Source organism: Mobula birostris, chromosome 9, assembly GCF_030028105.1.
Source record: "Mobula birostris isolate sMobBir1 chromosome 9, sMobBir1.hap1, whole genome shotgun sequence".
NCBI classification, from domain to species: Eukaryota; Metazoa; Chordata; class Chondrichthyes; order Myliobatiformes; family Myliobatidae; genus Mobula; species Mobula birostris.
In genome coordinates, this window is record NC_092378.1 from 37922948 (window position 1) to 37948578 (window position 25631).

General features: G+C 37.9%; 1 protein-coding gene across 2 annotated transcripts in view; it reads left to right on the plus strand.

Moving 5' to 3' along the window:
• The window catches only part of efcab6 (EF-hand calcium binding domain 6), a 109516-nt gene that overhangs the window by 40123 nt on the left and 43762 nt on the right, over positions 1–25631 (plus strand). For both annotated transcript variants that reach the window (XM_072267851.1, XM_072267849.1), the window contains 7 exons: positions 1861–2021; positions 12642–12776; positions 13985–14156; positions 16970–17084; positions 22464–22594; positions 22761–22996; positions 24728–24824. In XM_072267851.1, the coding sequence (XP_072123952.1) occupies positions 1861–2021; positions 12642–12776; positions 13985–14156; positions 16970–17084; positions 22464–22594; positions 22761–22996; positions 24728–24824 (1047 nt within the window). The remainder of the gene's footprint in view (positions 1–1860; positions 2022–12641; positions 12777–13984; positions 14157–16969; positions 17085–22463; positions 22595–22760; positions 22997–24727; positions 24825–25631) is intronic.

Here is a 25631-nt window from a genome sequence, read left to right on the forward strand (position 1 = left end):
GTATGTCTGTTTACTTCTGTGAAATATTTGACGCAAATTTGTTCTCGCAAGTTGCACTTGTGAACTTTAGTGAACTGTGTGTGTTTTGGCAATTCTGAATGTAGGAATGCCTGTTTTAACAAATTGTGTTAATCCTGATAGAACACAGGATCTAACAGGATTAATATTTAAAAAGAAAATCCTAGTTCAAGTAGAGTCCATGAATCTGTATTCTGAAAGTGTAGTGAGTTTTCTGTTAATATCAAAAATATTTGGCCGGAGAAGGGAAGAAATGTGTTTGCAAGGGAGTTGCCAACATTAATCTTCGAGAAATGGAAGCAACAGGCAACTATGTGAAAGTGACTAATAGACTTATTGTTTGGTCGAAAACCATGCACTGTCAGAAAGTCTGTTAAAGTAAAATTACCTGCTTTTATCAAGTAATTTTACTGTGAGCTGAGATCTGTTATTTTCACAAAAGTATAGGATGAGTCAGAAGTACAGGGTGAATCAAACCATTAACTTGAACTCTCCCAGCCAGCTTCTACAGCGCAGCACATAATAATGTGGACTAGGTGCTAGAATTATGGCTTTCAGTGAGAAGGAAGGGATGTTGGGATGTTGTGTTATTATTGTTTGTGACATAATATTGTTTGGTTTTCATTCAGAAAGTAGAATTTGATACAAACTTCCTCTGTAGCCTCTTGCGGAAATGTGAATGCGGCGTACCTGTATGTTTGAATCTCATCATCAAGTTCATTACATAATTTAGGCATCTTTGTGTGTCCAGTGGCAGAGAAATTGGTCCATGTTACAAGCATTATTATTTGATAAACTATGGTCCCATTCTTAAAGGTGGTGCGTATTGGGGCTGGAACAGAGGTGCACACATACTGTACCTTCAAAATGTTTGGGATGAGGTCTGCCTGATTGTAATTGGTCACAAACTTTGTTTTAACTGAATTTGCACAGATCCACTAATTGGCCAATGATTAGCAAATGAAAATTGTATATCATGTCAAGATTGCTTTATTGGAACAATGTATGTACTTACAGGATGCAACTACTTCCTTTCGGTATCTGAAACACCTCAGAAGAGCAGATTAAATTTGTATAATTAGGTAGGTGTTGAATAGATGAGGATGATGTATAAGTATATATGTTTACAAACATTTTTGTGAGGCAGAGACAGTTAAAGCCAGGATGTTTGTGTTATTGAACAATATAGGCAAGAAACCCTCACATTTGATGTCCAGAAATGTGCACAAAAGCTAATTTGAGAACTGTGGTTTCATGGAGTTGTTCATCAGGATCCTCAATTCTGACTACTACACTGCTCCGATTCCTGCTGGAAGGCATATGGAGGGATCAATCAGGATGAAACACCTCTATCTCTTCAATAGATTTTATTACACCACTTATAAAGATCTTGTCTTTATGAATTTGGTCCTGAAAAGCATTAGGTTTACTTCTTCCTGTCTGTGCCATCTGGTGTTCAATTGAAAAAGGAGGCTGTAGGAACAAAATTTTAAAGGGGCCAATTAAATTAAGTCTTTGGTTAGACTCGAGCGGCTTCTGGGGTGCTTCAGTGCAGTTAGTTTATTTGGATACTTTGATGGTCTGCAGGGTGATTGTGAAGTGCTTTAGTATTTTAAACCAGAGGATTTAAACTGCTAAAAGCCAGCACTTACAAAGTATGTGAAGCCCACAGCAATCTTTAAAACTCGACATTACTAAGTGATTTAATTTTGTTGGTATAGAAGGATTCACCCATTCAGGAGCAGCTTAAATGAAAAGATCTGTGCATAAACAAAGTTTGACGCTTTTGATACTACTTAATTTCTTGCTTTTCCATTTACCCTTGCTTGGCATTCCAACCAGGTAGAAGATATTCTGTGTGACAAAATTAGACACAATTGGGATGAAATTCAGAAGTGTTTTATGATGAATGATCCTGAAAGAACTGGTACAATTAGCCTTGCTAAATTGCGAAAGATCCTGGAAACCCACTGTCTTAGTATTTCTGATCAGCACTTAGAGAAGTAAGTGATTTTTAATAATTAATATTGTACTTTTTGGTACATTGGAGATTTTAAGTAATATTTGATAAAATTTAAATTTTGTATTTGTTATAAAAGAAAAAATGAAATTGGAAGATGGTGATAAAGGATATGTACTTAGTAAGCAATGTTCCTCAGTGATGTTCTAAAGATTGGATTTATTGCTACTACTTTTCATAATATGGATGACGGGACACTAAGCTTTCTGATTTCTAAGATTTGTGCTCAACATTTCTCCAGTGGTTTATAAATTAATTCCATACTGAGGTTCCTTTGGCTTATGTGGTTCAAAAATACAAAGTATTAATATCTTGTATGCTGCAAAGGTCTATAACACAAGAAAGTAAGTGTGGGGAAAGGGCTAATGGAGGAAAAAAGATCTGTATTGTCATTAATAATTGTCAGAATGAATTTCAATAATTGAAACTCATTCTGTGTCTTTGCAAAATGTAAATGTGTAGGGCAAGGGTGGGTGGTAAACCTTTTTGAGAGCAAGTGTCCAAATTGGTGATAATCTTCTAAAACAAAATCTCTAATGTGCCATACTAATTTTGAAATTTTGAGCAATGATGATCATTGATAAAGCATAACAGAGACAGATTGAAATAAAGTAAGCATTTTAGAATAACTATTCAGAAATTATTAATATTAATCTTTTTAACAGACAACTATTTCTAAATAGTATTATTGTATTTTATATACAGTATAACATAAGAAATATGAATGTGGAATTACAAGATTTGGTGCATATTCATAAAAAATCAAGAAAAGGAAAATAAACACACATTACTCTCAGTAAGACTTTTGTTGCTGCACTAACGATGACAAATGTTTTATCCAGCTTGTATTTGGTTGTTTGAGACCAATATATGTAGCACTATTTTCATCAGTAAATCTACTCCTATTATTAGATTTGACCAAGTTTGAGATCGAGTCAGGAATGTTCACGCTGTGACCCTGTTAATCCGAAAGGAGACCAATCCTGACATTACACGCCAGACCAAGTGATCCAGTGGGTGGTAAAAGGATAAATCCTCGGCCCACTGGAAATTATGAAAATCGTTAGCCACAACATTGAAGGCTTCAGCCACAGTAAAGCAGAAATCCTGGCAAACTTAAAACCGGACATCTTGTGCATACAAGAAACTCATAGGCTGAACAACCAACCCTATGTGCCAGGAATGCACTTGGCTATTGACATCTCTAGCCAAACTTATGGAAGTGCAATCTTTGTTAAAGATAAATCTATAGTAATGAGCACAGAAAACATCCAAGCTGGCTCAGTGGAACTTCTGAAAGTTGAAACAAAACACATAAATATCATCTTGGTCTACAAACCCCCTAATGAACCATTCATGTGGCCACCTAACCTAGATCTCTGGGACAAAATGTACCTCATTATTGGTGACTTTAATAGCCATAGCACCAACTGGAGATATGAAGATGACGATGCAAATGGAGAAGAAGTTGTATCATGGGCTCTAAAGAACAGCCTTGAGCTGTTGTTTAGAGCCCATGATACAACTATATGAGTCAAAGGACACCCCTACCTTCACAAGTGCCAGATGGAGAAAAAGATACAATCCAGACCTGGCCTTTGCTACCTCGGCAAGCTCCATCCTCTTCACACGAACAGTCCTCCAACATATACTCAAATCCCAACACCGTCCAGTCTAGGTAGAATCCCTTCCAGTTCTGAGACCCGTACCATCAAAGTACCTACCAAGATTTAACCTGAGAAAAGCGAATTGGACATCTTTCGCAGAATCTCTTGATCTTATTGATGCCATACCACCAGAACCTGATCATTATGATAAATTTGTCCATCTAATCTGGAAAGTTGTGCAGCAGAACATACCTAGAGGCTGCAGAACCAAATATATTCAGGGATTGACTAGTGATATCAAGCAAAGTTATGATGAGTATGTCAACTTGTATGACGAAGACCCGTTTGGTCAAGACACAATTGAAATGGGAGAGTCAGTTCTGTCCCTACTGAGCCAAGACAGATAACAGCGTTGGCAGGAACTGATAGAAAACACAGACGTGACCAAGAGCAGTAAGAAGGCATGGGCAACTGTTCGGAAATTCAACTCAGACAATAGATCACCTCAGAGAATTGCTGCCGTAACACCAAATCAGGTTGACCACCAACTAATACTAAATGGTCGACCAAATAACAAGGAACGGAGGCAAAAGAAAAAGCAACATCAGAAGATGAAGTCAACTTTCTCAACGGGGAATAACAGCTTCCCACCTCTCACCCTAGAAGAATTAAAGGATGAAGTATCACAGCTAAAATCCAACAAAGTTACTGGCATAGATGGGATTCTTAATGAATTCCTTAAACACCTTGGACCTAAAGCACTCCACTGGCTTCTGTTCCTTTTTAACTGCCTGTCCCTAAATTATACACCATCCAAAAAATTGCAGGATACATATGACCTTAAGTGGGAAGCTAAATCATTAAAATATTTAGGAATAACCCTGCCGAAGGATCTTTCAACACTGTCACAGGTAAATTATGGGCCATTAATCTCAGAGATAAAAGCAGATATGCATAGATGGAATTTTATCCCCTTTTTAAGTTTAAATTCAAGGATAAATACTATAAAAATGAATATTCTTCCTCGGTTATTGTATCTTTTCCGTACTTTACCGATGGAGGTGGATGATAATCAATTCAGGGAATGGGACAAATGGATTTCCGGCTTCATTTGGCAAGGAAAGAAACCTAGAATTCGATATAACACCTTACAGTTAGGGAAGGAAGGAGGAGGTATGGTTCTTCCTTGCCTGAGAAATTATTTTTATGCCTCACAGATAACCCCTCTGTTATGTTGGTGTAATAGGGAATATAAGGCTAGATGGAAGGAAATAGAATTTGGATTAGTTGACAGTTTTCCTCTTCAGGCCTCAATAGCTGACAAAGGATTGATGGCCCAGTTGGAAAAATTTAAAAACGCTTGGATAAATCTTACATTAAAAGTATGGCAGAAGGTGGTTAATTCATGTGGAATTAATAACATATTAAAACTCTTTAGATGGTGTGCATATGATACCGAATTCCTTCCCAACAGAGGAGATAAAAGATTTGAACTATGGATAAAGAAAGGTCTTACAACCTACCTCTCATTTATAGATAAAAGAGTATTACAAAGTTTCCAAATCCTGCAGGATAAACATGGCCTAGAACATAATGACTTTTTTAGGTACCTTCAAGTATGAAACTATGTTAACCAGAGTTGTAGATATACAGACCTATCAACAGTAGAATTAGAATTTTTCAAGATTCTGAATTCGGCTTGCAGTTCAATACCTAGTAAATCAGTTTCTCGATTATACAATGCACTCTCCCATGCTAAAAATGTAAATACACTGTATATTAAAGAGAAGTGGGAGAAAGAAGCGGGGTTGGTACTTTCAGAGGAGGCTTGGGAGAAAATCTGCAGCTTTCAATGGTCCTCGACTAATTCTTTGACTTGGAGAGAACATTGTTGGAAAAACATTATAAGATACTTCAAGACCCCATATCAGGAAAAATATAAAGATACAAATGTGATGTGTTGGAGAAGGTGCGGCTCCAAGGAGGCAAATCATTTTCATATTTTTTGGGATTGCCCTAAATTAAGTCTATTTTGGGAAGGTATTCATAGAACATTAGTTAAGGTACTTAGGTCCCAGATACCTCTGAACTTTGAGACACTCTATTTGGGGCATGTATTGTTTCTTGAACAGAAGGAAGATATAAAGTTGCTGCAGGCCCTCTTAGCGGCAAGTAAGAAATCAATCACTAGAAAATGGCTAAATCCAGTACCACCTACATTAGAAGATTGGTACGAAATTATCTTGGAAATATTTAAAATGGAAAAGTTGACTTACTCCCTGAGAACTCAAAAAGAAAAATTTTATCAAATCTGGAATAAATGGATTGAATATATAAACCCAATGCAAGCAGACTTTAGATGACTCTCCTAATGATTTATACTGCTCTTCTCATCAACACAGTAATATTGCTAACGTAAGCACCCCTAGCCTAAATGTTTGTTTTTTTTTGTTTTCTTTTGGAAAATAGAGAATAAACACAAGTAAAGGGAAAGATTTGGGAAAGGGATAAAAAAATGAAAAAATTAAGTAAATAAGTACATAGGGATTGGATAATTATGTCTGTGGGCAGGAGCAAGCATGAACAAATTAGGATATTAACACCTACAATGGTTGATACATAGGCTTATATACAACATTTTGGACCAGTGGAAATGGTCCAGAAGGGTTATATGGAAACTATTATTACCATTTTTCTTAACAACTAATTCCATTACTTAGCCTAGTAGGTTAGATTTACCACAGTACATAATTATCTATTTAAATGTTTATTTTCCTTTTATATCATCTCAATGTGTACTTAAGAATGTATAAATAATTGTAGTTTTATACATATAAAAAAATGAAACAGGTTATATGTGTGAAAAAAGTACATGATATTTGTGAATTCCTTATCCAAATAAAAATAAAATTAAAAAAAAAACCTAAAAAATGGAGAAGAGCCAAAGTTGTTGCTCTCCTAAAACCCAATAAAGACCCCAACATTCCTACAAATTACAGACCAATTTCCTTGCTCTGCACCCTCTATAAACTCTATGAGAGACTCATACTGAAAAGAATATCCCCCTTAGTCAAAGATCTTCTAACACCAGACCAAGCCGGGTTCAGGCCAGGCCGCTCTTGCTGCGGTCAAGTCCTGAACTTAAACCAGTATATTGAGGATGGCTTTGAAATGTGATAAATTATAGGGGCAGTATTCGTTGACTTAACAGCAGCATACGACACTGTGAATCACAGAGGCCTTCTACTGAAATTATCTAAAATGTTAAAGAACGAAACCACAGTCAAAGTAATAAGAAGCCTCCTAGAAAATCGTAGATTTTATGTAGAAATGAATGGAATTAAGAGTAGGTGGCGTCCACAAAAGAACAGACTACCACAGGGATCAGTCCTGGCACCTCTACTATTTAATGTTACACAAACGACCAACCAACCTTTCCTAACACACAGGTTTATCTATGCAGACGACCTAAGCATAGCAACACAAGCTAACTCCTTCCAAGAAGTTGAAGTACGACTTAACAGCAGTCCTCGAAGCAATGAAGCCGTATTATGAAAAATGGTATCTGAACCTAAATCCAGCAAAAACTCAAATGTGTACATTTCCACCTGAGGGATCGAGAAGCAGCTCAGAAATTCAAGATCTTCTGGTGTGGGAAGGAGCTCGCACACCATCCGACTCCAATTTACCTGGGTGTGACACTGGATAGGACCACCCAAGTCCAAAAACACTCTCTTGAAAAAATCAGCAGGCACGAAATAGGGAGCTAATGCTCACACATTTAGATCAACTGCCCTAGCACTCTGCTATGCAGCTACAGAATACTGTGCACCTGTGTGGGGCAGATCAGCCCATGCAAAGAAAATAGACCCGTTGCTTAATGAAGCCTGCCGAATAATCACGGGCACACTGCGCCCCACACCCACTAACATCATTTACAGACCTGCAGGGATTGTTCCCCCAGAGATCCGAAGACACACTACAACAAAAATTGAAAAAGGTAAACAGAACTCGGATCCACGGCACCCACTACATCATCATGTGCCAGTTCCAACCGCCTAAAATCGAGGAAAAGCTTTGCTACAGTGGAGGAACTACCACACGGAACATCCCCCCAAACATACAGGATTGACCTCTGGCAACAAACAGAAGCCAGAACGCCACCAAACAATACAGTGCAAGACCCCACAGAAATGTTGCCAGACAGGGCACTGCTTGACAGACGGAAGTGGTGCACTCTCAACAGAGCGAGAGCGGGAGTTTGTAGGACAGGAGACAATTTGGTGGTGGGGTTTAAAGACCAGCGAATCCTGTGAGTGTGGCGAAAGGATGCAGAACATTGAACACATTCTGCGCAACTGCCCACTCTCACCTGATTTAGCTGACACTGACCTGCTCGACATAACCAAACAACACTAGAGTGGCTGGCTCTCTGGTGTGACAACCCATGATGATGATGATGACAAAGTTCATCATTATTGAAAACAATAACTCACATGAGTATTCACGGAGACGCTAAACTACATACAATATTTACTGTTATTATTACTGAATTTCCAATGTTTTTCCAATTTCCAATGAACTTCAAATGAAAGAAGAAAAAATTTAACCAGAACCAAACCAATGCAAACTGGTCCAACCATTTACTATCCAAATTCTGATGTATACATTAGGTCTGTGAGGATTTCAAAACATATCATCCAATATCAAGTCTTCTTGAAATTGTCCAGCTGATACCAAGCCAGGATGAGATGTTTCCTGTGAAAAAAATTTCATTGCTCTTGGGTTGTAAAAAATAACTTGATGCTTCATTTTGCAGAGAAGATAATCACTATGTATCTTTTTAAGGGGTTTAAAGAATGAAAGAATTGCAGTGTGCCAAATAATTCTTGCAAGTGCCCTAGATTTGCCCCTCTGGAAGTAAATGCGATAGAAAAAATGGTTAGAGGTATTTCCTTAGGAAATTCAACAGGATCAAGAAGAAAATACATTACTGGAGATGCACTGTCTCTGAGCAGATTGGTAAAAGTAGAATCAAGCAAGTTGCAATGAACTGGAGAACGGTAAGTATTTGGTGGAGATTTGTGTAGTTTACCAAGTCAAAGGCTATAGGGAGGTTGAGAAAGGAGAGTTTAGATTTTGGTAGGAGTTCAAGTGGGGGAGATGGAGTGAAGGTTAGTGCACTATGATCATGGTTGACTTTCATTCAAACTATTTCAGTGCTCATTACATTTTCCTGAAAACAAATAAATGCTAGCACAAGTGAGTTACTGTAAGTCAGTAAGAGACCTGAACGTGAATCAGGATTCCTGGCAGAATTGGTGTCTGAGTGTACCAGTTTTGTCAGTTCCAGTTAAACATGGTGCCTAGGGTGACAAAAGTCATTACATATTAAGGAAATTCAGTGGTTTTGTTTTATATGTTGCCTTGATACTTGCAAGTTATTTTGTATGAAAATTGTGCCTATTTTTGTCCGTTTGATTATTGTGGGGTATATTTCTGGGGTGTATTGCTGCAATTTTGTACCATTGATTCCAGCACCATTTTCCATTAGGGGTAAGAAACTTGTTTAAGTTTTATGCTGTCAATTACACGGATAAAACAGCAACACAGGAAAATAAAAACATAAAGTTGGAGGTCAGTTGAGAGATGACAGAAGAGCTCACAAGATATTAAAATATGCAAGTCTTGGAGACAGTTCCAATTATCTTCACAGATTTGATGCATGTAAGATGATTTGCTTTGGCTGACCTACCATTACTGAGCTATATTGTGCTACAGTAGGAATAAGTGTTAAGGGTCTGGCAAGCACAATGAATACTGTGGTGAGAACACACAATAAATGCTGGAGAAACTCAGCAGTCCAGCCAGCAACTATGGAAAAGAGTAAGCAATCAATGTTTTGGGTCAAGACCTTTGATCTGGACCCAAAACATCAACTGTACTCTTTTCCATAGATGCTGCCTGGCCTGCTGAGTTGCCCCAGCATTTTGTGTGTGTTGCTTGGATTTCCAACACCTGTAGACATCCTCATGACCGTGGTGAGGGTAACAGTCAGAGTGATGTTAACTGTTGTAGGATTTATGTTTGTACTCTGAGTCTTTATCTTTAACATGCCATTCAAGAGTTATTAGCCACTCTTTCCAGTACTTCATTACTTTGAATTGTGAAGGTAGTCAAATAGCAAAAAACAAACCAAGTTTTCTGTGGATGCATGAAGTAAATTCCTGGGTGTCACTATCTCAGTGGATATGTCCTGGACCCATCATATAAATATTATTGCAAAGAAAGCATGACAGCGCCTCTACTTCCTCAGGACTCTGCGGAGGTTCAGCACGTTATCGTAAACCTTGGCAAACTTCCATAGATGTGTGGTGGAAAGGGTGCTAACTGGCTGCATTATGGCCTGTTATGGGAACACTAATGACTTTGAGTGGAAAAAACCTACAAAAGGTAATGGATTCAGCCCAGTATGTTATGGGGAAAACCCTTCCAACCATTGAGCATACCTACATGAAACGTTGCCATAGGGAGGCAGCATCCATCATCAAAGATCTTCACCACCTAGACTATACTCTTTTTTTCACTGTTGCCATCAGTTGGAAGGTACAGGTTGCTCAGGGCTCTCAATGCCAGGTTCAAGAACAGTTACTACCCCAAAACCATCAGACTCTTGAACAAAAGGGCGTAGCTACACTCATTTAAGTACTCCGTTATATTGTTATTTCATGCTCATTATTTATTGCTACTTATTTATATCTGCATTTGCACAGTCTGTTAACAGTTTACAGTTTCTGTTCTATAAACGTGCTAAGTATGCCCATAGAAAAAGAATCTCAGGGATATATGTACCCTGATAATAAATTTTACTTTGAACTTTAAAAGATTATACTCATAAACCTCTGATACTCTGTGCCTCAAGCAAAGAAGTTTCTACATTGGGAAGGGTGTTTCTTATTGAATATTAATCTCATCTGCATTGAATAATTTAGTCTGTGTTCAGTTAACACATTTGTGATTTTATTCTATGAATGCCTCCAATTTTTGTTTCTTGCTCCAAAATTATTTGAATTTCATCACAAATCCAGGCACAGATACAAAGCTTTGTTGAAATAGCTACTCCAAGATAAAGTTGCATATAAAGCAGCTCTTAATGAGCTCTTAAAACTAAGGTTTCACTGTTTTGACTACTTCGGGCTATTCTATTTTGCTGACTAATTAGTAAAAGACAGCTTAGTTTGGAAAATCTAGAGCTATTTCAAGAATTTAAGGAGGCAATGAAAACAAGAAAGGCCTAAGAGGTTGTATATGTTGATTTAAAGCTAAAATTCACTAAACTAAAACTCAAAAACTAAAATTCGTCATATGGAATCCCTAGTACCTGGCTTATATACTCGCTGCACTTGTTATGATGCTACTGTATTCTGTTTCCATATTGGCTTTAGTTAAAGTTGCAAAGCTACTCAACCTTTATCGATCATGGTTCCTAGAAATCCCCATCTCAGATAAGCTCAAGGAGCTATGACTGTTGAGTGCAGACAACATTTCCGTTTTGCAAAACTAGCTGAATGCAGGCTGTATGTTTCACCTTCTGATATATGATCACTGAATAAATTGTCATTTGTGGATTGAGAGATTTCCTGGAATTAAAAAGGGTGTGAAAACTTTAGAAAAGACATAGAAGAGATTTTCCCAAGAGTGCTTCCCACATTAGAGAGTATTATCTCTATGGAGAGTTTGGACAAACTTGGATTGTTTTCTCTGGAGCATTAGATGCTGAAGAGAAACCTGATTGAGGTTTATAGGTTTATGAGAGGCATAGATAGGATAAATAGTCTTTTTCCCAATGCATAAATGTCAAATATTAGAGGACATAGCTTTAAGATGAGAGGGGGAAAGCTTAAAGAAAGCATACAGTGAACATTTTTTTTTACAAGAGTGATAGGTGCATGGAAAATACTGCCTGGGGTAGTGGTGGAAGTAGACATGATAATGGCATCTAATAGGCATTTAGACAGGCATAAGAACATGTAGGGAATGAAGGGATACGGATCATGTGAGGGTGGATAAGGTTTAATTTAATTTGACTTTGTACTCAGCACAGTCATGGGCAGAATGGACTGGTCCTGTGCAGTACTATTCAATGTCCTATGTACTAGAATGATTCCAGTGATCAGAATTTGCAATTACTTGAAAGATAGGAGAAACTTGAGCTCTCTTGGCTTAAAGAAATTTGAAAGAAATGTTTAACATCATGAAGGAGTTAGAGGAATAGCCTATGTGAACAAAGGTAAATAACCAGAGGGCACTGATAGAAGAGCCTACATCAAAGTTGCTGGTGAACACACCAGGCCAGGCATCATCTCTAGGAAGAGGTACAGTCGACGTCTTGGGCAGAGACCCTTCGTCCTGGCCCGAAACGTCGACTGTACCTCTTCCTAGAGATGCTGCCTGGTCTGCTGTGTTCACCAGCAACTTTTATGTGTGTTGCTTTAAATTCCAGCATCTGCAGATTTCCTCATGTTTGCATTTTTAAACTGATACAAGAGTTTGGGTTTGAGATTGGATATTGGAAGTAACTCAGTAGTAGCTTTCAGAAGAGAGTTTGGTAAATTCTTGATGAAGAAACAAAGGTAGAAAAGAGGGTGATCAGCTGAATTCCCTATTAGATGAATGAAAATCTGTGGAAAATGTTAATAAATCTAGTTCTATAGAGAAAACTGCCCTCACAGAAATAAACCATCAGAATGACTGTATTTCAAGAGTAGTACAGATTTGATGAAGAAAATGGCCTCTTTCTGTACTGTACCATCTAAGATTCAATCCTTCGGTAGGATATCACTGATACCACAGTATCCTTTTTTAATTAACTATAGGGCTGTCAAATAGCTTTTAGGTCTAACGGTGTGATATCATTAGGGTATTGTAACAATATGCTTTCTAAATTTGAATCAATGTCATTATTAACATCAAAATAAACCCCCTCAATGTTTCAGATTGTGCAAGCAACAACAGAACAGCAGCATACAAGTTTCATATCAGCAGTTCCTGGAAAATCTTGGGGTTATTGGCATGCCTAAGATCACCAGTGCAGAAGTACCTGTGCTCAATCATCAGCAAGATAAAAAGAGGCAAGGTCACTTCTCCACCAGCACTCAGTGCATCTTTGAATAACTCTGTTATTTAAAATGCTGTCAAAATCTTGATTGGTTTAAAATGAATATTAGGATGTGATATGCCTTCTAGGAAAAAAAACAATTCTGTTGTTATAACTGGAGCCTTAATTGTAGAGAAAAAAATTATTAGTTTTATGTTAAGTTCTGGAAGTTATAATCCTAGTTGGTTATTTGGCTAACGTGATCGTGAATAGAACATTATGCACAATATTTTGAAAGTATGTTGAAAGTTTGCTGAGATCTCTGGTGTTACTATTTGAGATCTAAAATTGAAATCTACTATACAATAAAATTAAAAATTGTCTAAATTGAGTGAATAGAAGTGAATCATTTTCAGTGAAACTTCATGGAGTTTTGTAGAAACCTAGCAGTTCCACTTCTGTGATGTTCAGAGTCTGTTTATGAATGATTTTCATATTTAGATCTAAAGTTGTGCTGAAAATTAACAGGTAATATTTCAAAGCTATATTAAGTAAATATCAAGGACTTGGTGAAAGTTATCTGCCATCACTGATTCACTTGGCTAAGCTTGTTCTCTACCAAGATATCATAGATGTTCCTTTCTCTCCACCTCTCACACTATCACATAGTTTTGTTGCATGATATAATTAAGGATAACAATTTTGTTTTCTTCATTACATGAGAGATCTTGAGGTCTTACTGGTTTTATTTTTCCTTTAATAAACAACTATGATTTTCTTAAATTGTGATCCAAGTAAAATAGGACAAAACTTTCTTTGAGTGAAAGGGCACTCGTATTGCATCAAATGCCCAATGGAAATTAGTTCCCTTGGTAATTACAAGCTATTGATTTAAAATGTAATGTATTTATATTTTGGTATATGAGTCAAAGCTGTAAGTTAGCGTACCCACAGATGAATCAGAATTATATGAATATCAGCCCCCTCCCCCCCCCCAAAATAGACTTGAATGAATGCATAAAACCATTTGCATTCATTTTCCCTCAGTATGGTCTCCAAGGAATGATTTCAGAACTGTGAGCAAACCGTGAGGTTTGTCATTTGGAAAACAGCAACATCCTTAATTTCCTCAGAGAAACACCAGTGCCATCTACTCTTTAAAAAAAACACTATTATTTTAAAGCTGTTCTATTACTAAGTGATTTCAATGGATAGCTGTAACATTTATTGTTTATGTTTCAGGCTCATAAAGAAAGAAAATGAGGATTCCATGTTTTGCAAGGCGATGACTTTGAATGAAGTAAAATCAGAGCTTTGGGAACGTATTACCTATTGTGACAGTAACATTAGAAAAAGTTTCCTTACCCATAAAAACCAATGTACTGGCAAAATCAACCAGGAAGGATTCAAAAAGGTCTGAATTTTTGAGTAAAAATAACCTCATTTGATTTAGACAAGATAATATTCAATAAGGCAAAATGATGAAGTTAAATGGAGAGGAATCAGTTCAAACTGCATGTCGATGATAATCGTGAATGGAAGTTACAGATGGTTGTTGTTTTTCTTCTGTCAGCTTTTTTATTTGCTCTGATTTTCCATTTCTTCTGTTCAGACATAACAGAAGGAAATGTACCAAGACACATGAATGATCTTTGTCAAAGCATACTACTTTATTCTTTCTCTTTTATGAGGCAATACTTATTGGCTTTCATCCATCGTCTTCTGCCAGCAATTCCATGATGAAGGATGTTGGCTGATTTGTGATCCAAAAAAGTGATGTTGGTAGAGAAATAATCCCAGAGCATAGCAGCTAAGTCTGATCCACTCTCCATTCCATGTGCAGACACACACTTTCAAACAGGGCCTTGTAAAATAATAAATTTACTGAGCACAGTCAAGAGGTTAAATATGACAGAAGTTACCTCCGTTTGATTGCTGAATTCGGTGAAGGCTCAAAAATTTATTGGAGGGTAAATGGTAAAGGAGGAATGAGGAGGCAACAAAGAGACGGAAGTAAGCTAAGGGAGTGGGTAATGTAGGAAGATCAAAAATTGTCCATTTTGACAGGGAATTTAAAAAAAAAATCTAAATGATGAGAGATTGCAAAGCTATAAGGTGCCAAAGTATGTGGATGGCTTAATGTAAAATTCACAAGAAACTTCGGTAGTAATTAAGGAAGATAAAAGAAAAGTTTCATTTTTGTTTGTAAATGAAACTGAATACAATTTAGTGAAATTGTGCTTTTGTTGTAGAGACAATTAATATCACAACATCAGGAGTACATCATAAGTCCCCATATTCAAGGAAGGATGTTAATATATTTGAAGCATTTGAAGTATTTATATTTAACAAACCAATACTTAGAATGGACAGCTTGTCTTGGAGAGACATTTGGACAGGAAAGGCATGTCTGCCCAGGGTTTTGGTAAATTTAGAGGGGAATTGATTGAAACATACAAAATCATGAGATATCCTGACGGTGTAATGATGGGCAGGTTGTTTCCTGTCATGAAAATCTAGAATTAGAGATCATTATTTAAAAATGAATGATCCATTCAAGATGGTGATGTGAAAAAGAACTCCCTCAGAAAACTGTGAACCTTCAAAATATTCTTTCAAGGAAAGGTGGAATCAGAATATTTTCAAGGCAGAGGTAGATAGGCTCTTGACAAATAAGCAAGTAGAGAGTGAAGATGCAATCTCACCGCTGGTAGACTGGAATGCAGAGGTTACAGTCAATTAGCAATCATTTTATTTAATGAAAGAACAGCTGTATCCTATTCCTGTACCTTAAATTCTCACTAGCTTATTCCGGTTTATTTAAAATATCATTACTCATGCTTTGCTATACTCTTCTTAAGTTCTATTTGCCCAGTAGTTGAAAGATAATGGTAGCTGTTATTAAAAAAAGCTTATCATTGTATACATGGCGTGTATGTCAACGAGTTTCTTTAACTTTGATTAAAATATATATACCTGTTATTTTGCTCTTTTGATACGTTTCCATTACTTTCAAAGGTAAATTTCCAAGATTTTAAAAATTCTGCTTTTATCTTCAAAGTAACTATGCTTTTATTTATTTTATGCCTGTGGTATTAATGAAGTATTTTCCAATCAATTAGGATCACCGTCAAATCCACAGCTGTCTCCTCCTTAGCCTCCCACAGTATCCTGGGATAGATCAATTTCAATGTTTTTCAAAATCTCCAAGATACCCTAGATTATCAACATACCTCTCCCTGATCTCAACATCATTCATGTCCTTCTCCACTACGAATACTAATTGCAATGTACTCATTTAGGACCTTGACCATTTCCTCTGGCTACTTGCGTAAATTCCTCCCTTTGCCCTTGAGTGGACCTACCCTTTCCCATCATGCTACCCTTTTGCTCCTAATATAGGTATAAAATGCCTTCAGATTCTCCTTAATCCTACTTGCCAAGGACATTCCGCCCTTTTTAGCCCTCCTAATTCTTTGTTTAAATTCTTTCCAGATTCCCTTATATTTCTCAAAGGTCTCGCCTGATACCAGTTTCCTAAACCTTATACAAGTTTCCATTTTTCCTTTAACTAAACTAAAATATCCCTTTTCATTGCAGGTTTCTAAATCTTGCTGTCCTTTCCCTTCATCCTCTTGGTTTTCTGAAGTCTAAACAACTGGCCTTTAGCACTCTGTGTTCAGATGTGCGTACACTGAAGGTCAAAATTTATTGAGGTAATGCCTGCAGAATGCCACACATCTGTTGGCCTTAACTAGCAAATTGTACACCACTAGGTCTCTTCTGATGTTCCAAATGATATTTCTACTTTCATTATGGGGTTGCCCTCTAAATAATTCTGGTGGATGACAATTTCTGAAATCATGATTACTGATCACTGGTGAAAGTTTGCCTGTTTCTGTACCCACCCCAACAACTCCACCAAATGGCAGTCTGATTTAGAACCACTAGGGACCGCTACTACACTAGAAGAGGTACTGTACTGCTGTCATGATGTGTGAACTGGGAACTTCTGAAAATTTTGGTTATTATGCAAAACCAGGGTTGAGAACCATAATTCATGTTGAATATTCATTATGCACATAAGAAAGTTTTTCTCCTGCAGCTAAATAAAATAATGCCTTCGATCAAGTCTGTAGCTCCATGTTAGCTTGTGTTTTTATCTGTATTATAATTTTTAGGCTAAAATCAAATTTACAACATAATGTTCATTCCCTTGTATTTTAGGTGCTACAAGATTGTGGCATAATCATGGACGAACATCAGTTTAACATTCTGGCTAATGTACTGGGATTCAAGAATCAAGACTTGGATTTCCATGACTTCTCTGAACACTTCAAAGGTAACCAAGATATTGCAAATTCAATTAGAACATTGTCTCTGACACCATCACCAGCCTAATCAAATCTAGTGATCTCCCATCCACTGCCATCGAACTCATTGTTTCCTTACCCCACACTGCTCATTTCTACCTCCTACCCAAGATCCATAAACCTGACTGTCCAGGTAGGCCCATTGTCCCAGCTTGCATCTGCCCCACTGAACCCACATCTGCATACCTTGACGCTATTATATCCCCCTTGGTTCAGTCCCTTCAGTTCTACATCCGTGACACTTTATATGCTCTTAATCTCCTCAAAACCTTTCAAATCCCTGGTCCTGATTGCTTCATTTTCACCATGAATGTCCAGTCCCTATATACTTATATCCCTCATCAAGAAAGCCTTAAAGCTCTCTGCTTCTTTCTTGACAAAACACCCAACCAGTTCCCCTCCACCACCAGCCTCCTCTGTTTGGCAGAACTGGTCCTTATCCTCAACCAATTCTCCTTTAGCTCTTCCTACTTTCTCCAAACTTGAGGGGCAGCCATGTACACTCGTGTGGCCCCCAGCAATTCCTGCCTTTTTGCTGGCTATGTGGAACAGTCCATGTTCCAAGCCTTCCATGGTAAAGCTCCCCAACTCTTTCTGAGCTACAGTGGCAACTGCATTGGTGTTGCTTCATGCACCCATGCTGAGTTCGTCAATTTCATCAACTTTGCCTCCAACTTCCACCCTGCCCTTAAATTCACTTGGCCCATTTCTGACACCTCTCTCCGCTTTTTCGATCTTCCTGTCTCCATCTCTGGAGACAAACTGTCTAATGACATCTTTTTTACATCTACCAATTCTCACAGCTGTCTTGACTCTTCCCACCCCGTCTCCTGTAAAAAAAAAGCTATTCTCTTTTCTCAGTTCCTTCATCCCCACCGCATCTGTTCCTAGAATGAGGTTTTTCTTTCCAGGACAGATGTCCTTCTTCTTCAAAGGACAGTGTTTCCCTTACTTACCATTGATGCTGCCCTCACCCACATCTCCTCTATTTCCCAGACATCCGCACTCACCCCATCTTCCCACCAACTTAACAGGGAAAGTTTCTCTTGTCCTCACCTACCACCTCATGAACTTGCACATCCAACACATTATTTTCTGCAACTTCTGCCATCTTCAATGGGATCTTACCACTAACAAATCTTCACCTTCCCCCCCCCCACCCCCCACTGTCAGCTTTCTGCAGGGATTGGTCCCTCTATAATTCCCTTGTCCATTCATCCTTCCCCACTAATCTCCTCCCTGCAAGCGACAGAAATGCTCTACCTGCCCATTCACGATTGTATTAGGTAGAATAGGAAATTCATTGGCATGAGAGAACTATGTTATAAGTTGTTGTGTAGTTTGTCAGTGACAATTTGTTCATGGATTACATCAACCTCCCCTCCATTGATTGTCTCAATATCAGCAGCCAGCATAATCAAGACATTTTTACTTCAGTTATTCTTTATTCTCTCTTCTCACGATGGGCCAATTATATGAAAGCATGAACCACCAGACCCGAGGACAGCTTCTATCCTACTGTTACGTGGCCTCTCGTCTTAAAAGATGAACTCTTGACCTTCCAGTTTACCTGGTCATAGTCTTGCTACTTATTTGTCTACCTGTCTTCCATTTTATCTGTAACACTATATTCTACATTGTTTTTTTTTAACCTCAGTGTAATAACATATGGCATGATCTGTCTGGATGGTATGTAAAATAAACACTTCACTGTGTTTCAGTATGTGTGACAAAATACCAATACCATTGCAGCAAAATTCAGCAGCAACTAAGACCAAGATCTGTTGTGTTGCTGAATAACTCTTAACTTTATGCACTTTACCATTTTGGGGAATTGCGTGAAAGAGAATTATAAAGTCCAAGGCTGGGGCTGAGTCCTTAGAGATTGTGAGCTTTAACATTGAATCAACTGACAATGGTTGTATTATGAGATGGTGGAAAGAGGCGTGATTCAAGGCAGATAGGCATTGGATCAGGCGGGCAGGGAGGAGAGAGAAGCACCGCGCCGTGCGCGCACAGCTCTCCGGTGAAAAATGATATCGAATCCGTTAAATAGGGGCCGTGGACAATTCTGATTTGATGGAGATGGACGTGAAAGCACAAAGGAACATCTGGAAAAATTCTGAAACGCCCGTTCGCTGCTGTCATTACTGCGCAGTTGGGAATCTTTCGGAGGGAAGGCCTCAAAATCCCCGGCTTTGCCTGCTGTTGGCGACCGAGATGTTGGTCAAATCATTCGGATAGAGATGGCGCTCAGTACTCGGTGTTGGAGAGCTGATCAGAGCTCGAAGTTTTTGGATGACTCAGAGTCAGACCGTGGTCGGATATGGCAGGAAGGGTTTTTCTTCCTTCTCCCATCTGCGTGAGGTGTGGGATATTTGAGAGACTTTGAACTTTTACTGTGCTCATGGACTTCTTCATCAAGTTATGGTATTGTGCACTGTTGTAACTATATGTTATAATTATGTGGTTTTGTTAGTTTTTTTCAGTCTTGGTCTGTCCTGTGTTTTGTGATACCACACCAGAGGAAATATTGTATCATTTCTTAAAGCATGCATTACTAAATGACAATAAAAGAGGACTGCGTGTCTTCATAATCTAAAAAAATTAGGCCATCTGACCGATCGAGTCTGCTCTGCCATTCAGTTGTGGCTGATCCTTTTTTCTATCTCCTCCTCAACTCCAGTTCCCAGCCTTCTCCCCATAACTTTTGATGCCATGTCCAATCAAGAAACTATCAATCTCTGCCTTAAATACACTCTACAACCTGGCCTCCACAGCTGCACATGGCAACAAATTCCACAAATTCACCACCCTTTGGCTAAAGAAATTTCTCTGCATCTCTGTTTTGAAAGGGCGCCCCTCTATCCTGAAGCTGTGCCCTCTTGTCCCGGACTCTCCCACACGGAAAACATCCTTTCCACATTTACTCTGTCTAGGTCTTCGAACATTCGAATGGTTTCAATGAGATTCCACCCCCCCCCCCCATTCTTCTGAATTCCAGTGAGTACAGACCCAGAGCCATCAAACATTCTTCGTATGATAACCCTTTCATTCCTGGAATCATCCTTGCGAACCTCCTCTGACCCTCTCCAATACCAGCTCATCTTTCCTAAGATGAGGGGCCCAAAACTGTTCATAATACTCAAGGTGAAACCTCACCAGTGCCTTATAAAGCCTCCACATCACATCCTTGCTCTTGCATTCTAGACCTCTTGAAATGATTGCTAACATGGCATTAGCCTTGCTCACCACCAACTCAATCTGCAAGTTAACCTTCAGGCTGTTCTGCATAAGGACTCTGCATCTCAGATTCCTGGACTTCTTCCCCAATTAGGAAATAGTCTGCACATTTATTTCTACTACTAAAGTGCATGACCATGCATTTTCCAACATTGTATTTCATTTGCCACTTTCTTGCCCATTCTTCCAATCTGTCTAAGTCTTTCTGCATCCTATCTGTTTCCTCAACACTACCTGCCCCTCTACCAATCTTCATATCATCTGAAAACTTGACAACAAAGCCATCTATTCCATCATCTATCTCATTTATATACAGCATAAAAAGAAGTGGTCCCAACACCGACCCCTGCGGAACACCACTAGTCACTGGCAGCCAACCAGAAAATGATCCTTTTATTCCCACTTTCTGCCTCCTACTAATCAGCCAATGCTCTAACCATGTTAGTACCTGTCCTGTAATTCCATTGGCTGTTAACTTGATAAGCAGCCTCATGTGTGGCACCTTGTTAAAGGCCTTCTGAAAGTCCAAATATACAACATCCACTGCATCCCCTTTATCTATCTGACTTGTAATCTCTTCGAAGCATTCCAACAGGTTCATCAGGCAGGATTTTCCCTGAAGGAAACCATGCTGACTATGTACTATCTTGTCCTGTGTCACCAAGTACTCCATCACCTCATCCTTAACAATTGACTCTAACATCTTCCCAATCACTGAGGTCAGGCTAACTGCTGCCTTCCTCCTTTCTTAAAGAGTGGAGTAACGTTTGCAATTTTCTAATACTCTGGCACCATGCCAGAGTCCAATGACAGGGGGGTGAGTGAGATTGGGTTATGTGGATAGGATATTGAATGTGATTGGAGACCAGTTAAATAAACGGGATTCCGAGGCACAAGTTAGGATCTGAGTGGTCAAGTAGCATTGGTGGGGGGAAGGGGATAGTGTATTGGGTGGGCAGGTATGACAGGGTGAGAGATAATCCTTCCCCCCTTCTTCCCCACCCCAAACAGATGCTGCTTGTCCTGTAGAGTTCCTCAGTCAGACTGATTTTTGCTTCAGATTGCAGCATCTTCAATCTCTTCTGTCTACAAGTTAAGGTCTTCTGAGGAAGCATTATTAAAGGATAATCTCAGACATAACTATGACCGAAAATACATCCTCTGTGATTTGCAAATAGTTGCGTTTCTGGCAAGCTTGGCATGATTTAACCCAGAAATCTCAAACACATTTTGCACTAGAAATAGCCAGGTTACAAGAATTCAGTTCTTCTCAATTGAAAGAATTAGGGAAATGAGATGTGGGACATTGTGCTTACCCTTGACTTTGTTACATTGAACCTTGTCGCCCAAATAAAAAGGGCTTCACATAAGTTGGCAAAACTTTCACCTTCATCAGTCCAATGCATGATAATAGTGAAGACTACAGATGCCTGGCATCCTTGGAATATACTTTCCCTGATGCAGAGAAGTCTGTTGTATTTGGTTTTGTCTGTATCTGTAATGCTGTCAGTTTAAAGTTGGGAATAATGGATTGCATGCTGTGACTACACCTACATGACTGAAATGAATAGTTGATCTTCAGTTTAGAATGAGTGGATAAACTGCACCACCCATCCAACTGCTATGACTATGTTCTCAAAACCCTTATCATTACATTGCCTTCATTTCCAGAGTTCCGTTAATGTCCACATCTGAACTCCAAGGAAGGTTTACTGATGATTCAGCTCCAAGATCAGGGGAAAGTTCTGATTTACCAAAAAGTGGGTGGTGGTGGCTCGGGAATACAGTTTGCAAATACAAGGGGTAGGCCATTTAGGACTGAGATGAGGAGATCTTCCTTTGCTGAGTGTGATGAACCTTTTGAATTTACTCTGTTAGGTGGCTCTGGATGCTCAGTCACTGTGTATTTTTCATAACAGATATGACCAGATTTTTGCCCATCAGGAGATGAACGGGTACTTTTGGAAATGGTGCTGGGGTAGAATTTTAGCTATGATCTCTAAGAATGGTGAACAGATTTGAAGGGCAAGATTGCCTACTCCTGCTCTTTTTCTTCCAGGTATAATCAAACATTTAATTTAATGATTTCTTTATCTGGATTACAGATTACAGAACTGCAAGTCCAGATGTTGCAATAAAACAATCTTCCAGTAAAGGGGCTGACTGGAAAATGAGACGCATGATTGCTGATGATTGTTTTAATTACATCTTTGAAAAAGTGAAACATTCATCTTCGGTAAGGCAATTTAGATAATGCTGGGGAAATGCTGCAGTTTTTATTACTTATTGATAATGTGTTACCTGTGAACAATTAGGTTTGTGATTTTTAGTATTTTTAATTTTTTAAAATCATACTCCTGAAACTGGGTAATATTATTAATTATGTACTAATTTTTTTCAAGGATTTTCACGTATTGTTTGACCAATTAGACCGTAACCACGATGGATTAATTACGATGTACGACTTCCGTACTCTGCTTGATGACTTTCCACTTACAGTCACAACAACCGAATATCATCGATTTTTAGAGATGTTGGGACTTCTACCCGAGTCAAAACTAACATATTTGGAATTCCTTAAGATAATTAGGATAATAGAGTCCAAGCAAGATCAGCGCTGGAATAAATCAGCCCACAAGTCAGTGTATAACTGCTTTTTAAAGCTCACTCTTCTATTTTCATCCATTAAATTTGTTTGGAAGTGAAAATGTATTGTTTGAATATGAATAGAAAGCAAAAAGACTTTAAAATATGCAAACCTGAGACAAAACCAGAAAATGCGTGCAACTTTCCACCATTGTCTGGCAAACGTCAGTAGGAGGCAGGGCTGGGTCTTTCTTCAGGTGAAGACAGTTATTGATGAATATGATGTTAGTGGAGGTGGTGTTCATGAGGCTGACTTAATGGAAGATATGAAAATAAAAGCTGGAGACTGAAAATATATAACAGCATCTCAATTAGACAATGAAAAATGTAAGAATAATTTAAAGGTAAAACTAATACAAAGACAGTGAGCAGCTCATAGAAAAGTGGGAAGTGTGGGAAAATGTGCAATATGGACATTCTTCCATATTCTCGGCCTTAAATACATTTTCAGTTTTATTTCTTTATCCCTGTCAAAGTGATTATTAGCAACATGATCTGATCATTTGAGGGGCTTTGTAGTTTACTTATCCAATCCTCAGGAATACTGTCCATCCTCTTTGTGGCATTATGACTTTTTATGTATATATACTATATAAGGTAAGTTCTTACAGTGGAGGAATTTTGATCTGGATGTTTGTTGCTCATCTCCACAGGTAACTTTAAGTGTTTTATCGTTCTTTCTCATCCTCATAAATAATGAGGAAATAATTCTGCCTTCCCTGTTTGTTATTCCCGTCCTTCTATGTCCTGCCATGCAAAATCTGCAGAAAGAAATGCGCAAATGACAACTGAGATGTGTTCTTGTATTAAGGATTCAGAAGGGAGCAGAACATTTAGATGTGCGAAATGTGAAACACAAAATATTTTTTTGAAATGTAATACTAAGTCAGTGATAGAACGGTACTTAAAATAGTCACCTTGCACATTTAGATACTGCATGACTCACTAATTCTTCTTATGGGGATGACATCTTTCTGGACTATTTCTTCTGCAGTTCTGAATTGAGTGATTAGAATATGTGATTAGTTGTCAGATTCCAAATAAAATGTGGAAAGATCAGAGAAGTGCAAATAAGAGAGGCAAAGAATAATTTGGCTGCCAACATAAAAGGGAATCCAGTGGTATCTTAAAGGGAAATAAATAATACAGAGCTGTAGGTGGACCAAAGAGGTCAATTGTAAAGGATCATAAAGTATATCTATTTATAGAAGTGGGTAGTATGAGTATTTTGCATCTGTCTTTACCAAGAAGTAAGTGAAATTCTGGAATGTTCTAAAAGGGATAGTCGTTGTAGCAACCATCTCCGACCATTTGGCTGTGAGCCTGGTGCTACAAATGCTGGTGTGATCATAGTCCAAAGCACTGTAGCACTGTGTATATGTTGCCTGCACCTGTGGTCTATTTACTTTCTTGTATGCTTACCTAAATTTCATGCTATTCTATTTCTCTTTCTATAGTAAAACTATATTTAGTGTTTAATATTCAGTTTTGCAGTGAGCTAGGAATAAATAATCTGAAACAGGACTCCAAGGCTCTCAAACTAGGATTCGAATAAAATGGTACAATTGCAATCAGGACAACAGTTTTAGAGTTTTCCTATAATAGCTCTAAATAATAAATTAGTTAATCTTTTGGCGGTTGGGAGGCAGAAAGTATTCCTCTATTCAAGATATTAACATAAAAAGAAATAATTTTTACAATGATAACTTTCATTTAATTGTAGCTCAAGAGAAGACACAGATGATACTTACCTGATTTGCGAGCAGGCTCATGACTACTTATCTAATAAAGCAAGAACAAAATGGCATGAGATGATCAAGGTAAGAAGAAAGTTCTGATTTGATGTTCCAGTATTTACTTTTGGCTTATTGTTTTCTCTCTAATTTATTAAGAGACTGTACTGACTAATTTGTATATATACTGTATGTTTTTCACTGTTTTTATATAATCTTCATTCTTTATTTCACTAAATTATGGCCTCCTCTTCCATTTGGAAAATGTAGTAATTATAATTTGTTTAGGGTTTAATAATGTGTCCAAAAGCTTTTGCTTTGGACCCAATCAACATATTCCATTAGTATTTAGTAAACTTTTCTAGCTTCTGCTCAAACTTATTTCCATAACACTGCAGATAAAAACTACTATGAATTAGTGCAGCCTGGCAGTGTCGTAAGACTTTGTAATTAAAAGCATTTTTTGGTTCACTTGATGTAGGTAATGAAATTAGAAATGGGTTTCAATGCATTGTTAATCTGTTCATGTAGTTTCAGTTTAATGACTGAAAATTAAATAAAAGCAGCACAGAGTCTATTATTACATTGGTATTAATTCTTAGAGAATTAATCTATTTAGCAGTTTTTAACATTGTTGTCATTGTGTTCATAAAATTAACTTTGGAAGAAATTACAAAAGTAAGTAAAATTTACAATTCAATATGTGGATAGTGTCAGTTTTGTGACTGTGGTCAGCTTTACTTTTTTAAAGTAATGCAAAAGTAACAAATTATGCTAGACATTTGTTGAATATTGGGTTCTCTGATTCATGGTTTGATTCAGTTAGGCAAATTGAGGAAAATCCAGTTACTACCTCAACTTTTCTACCAAATATACAAAGGTTGCTATCAAACA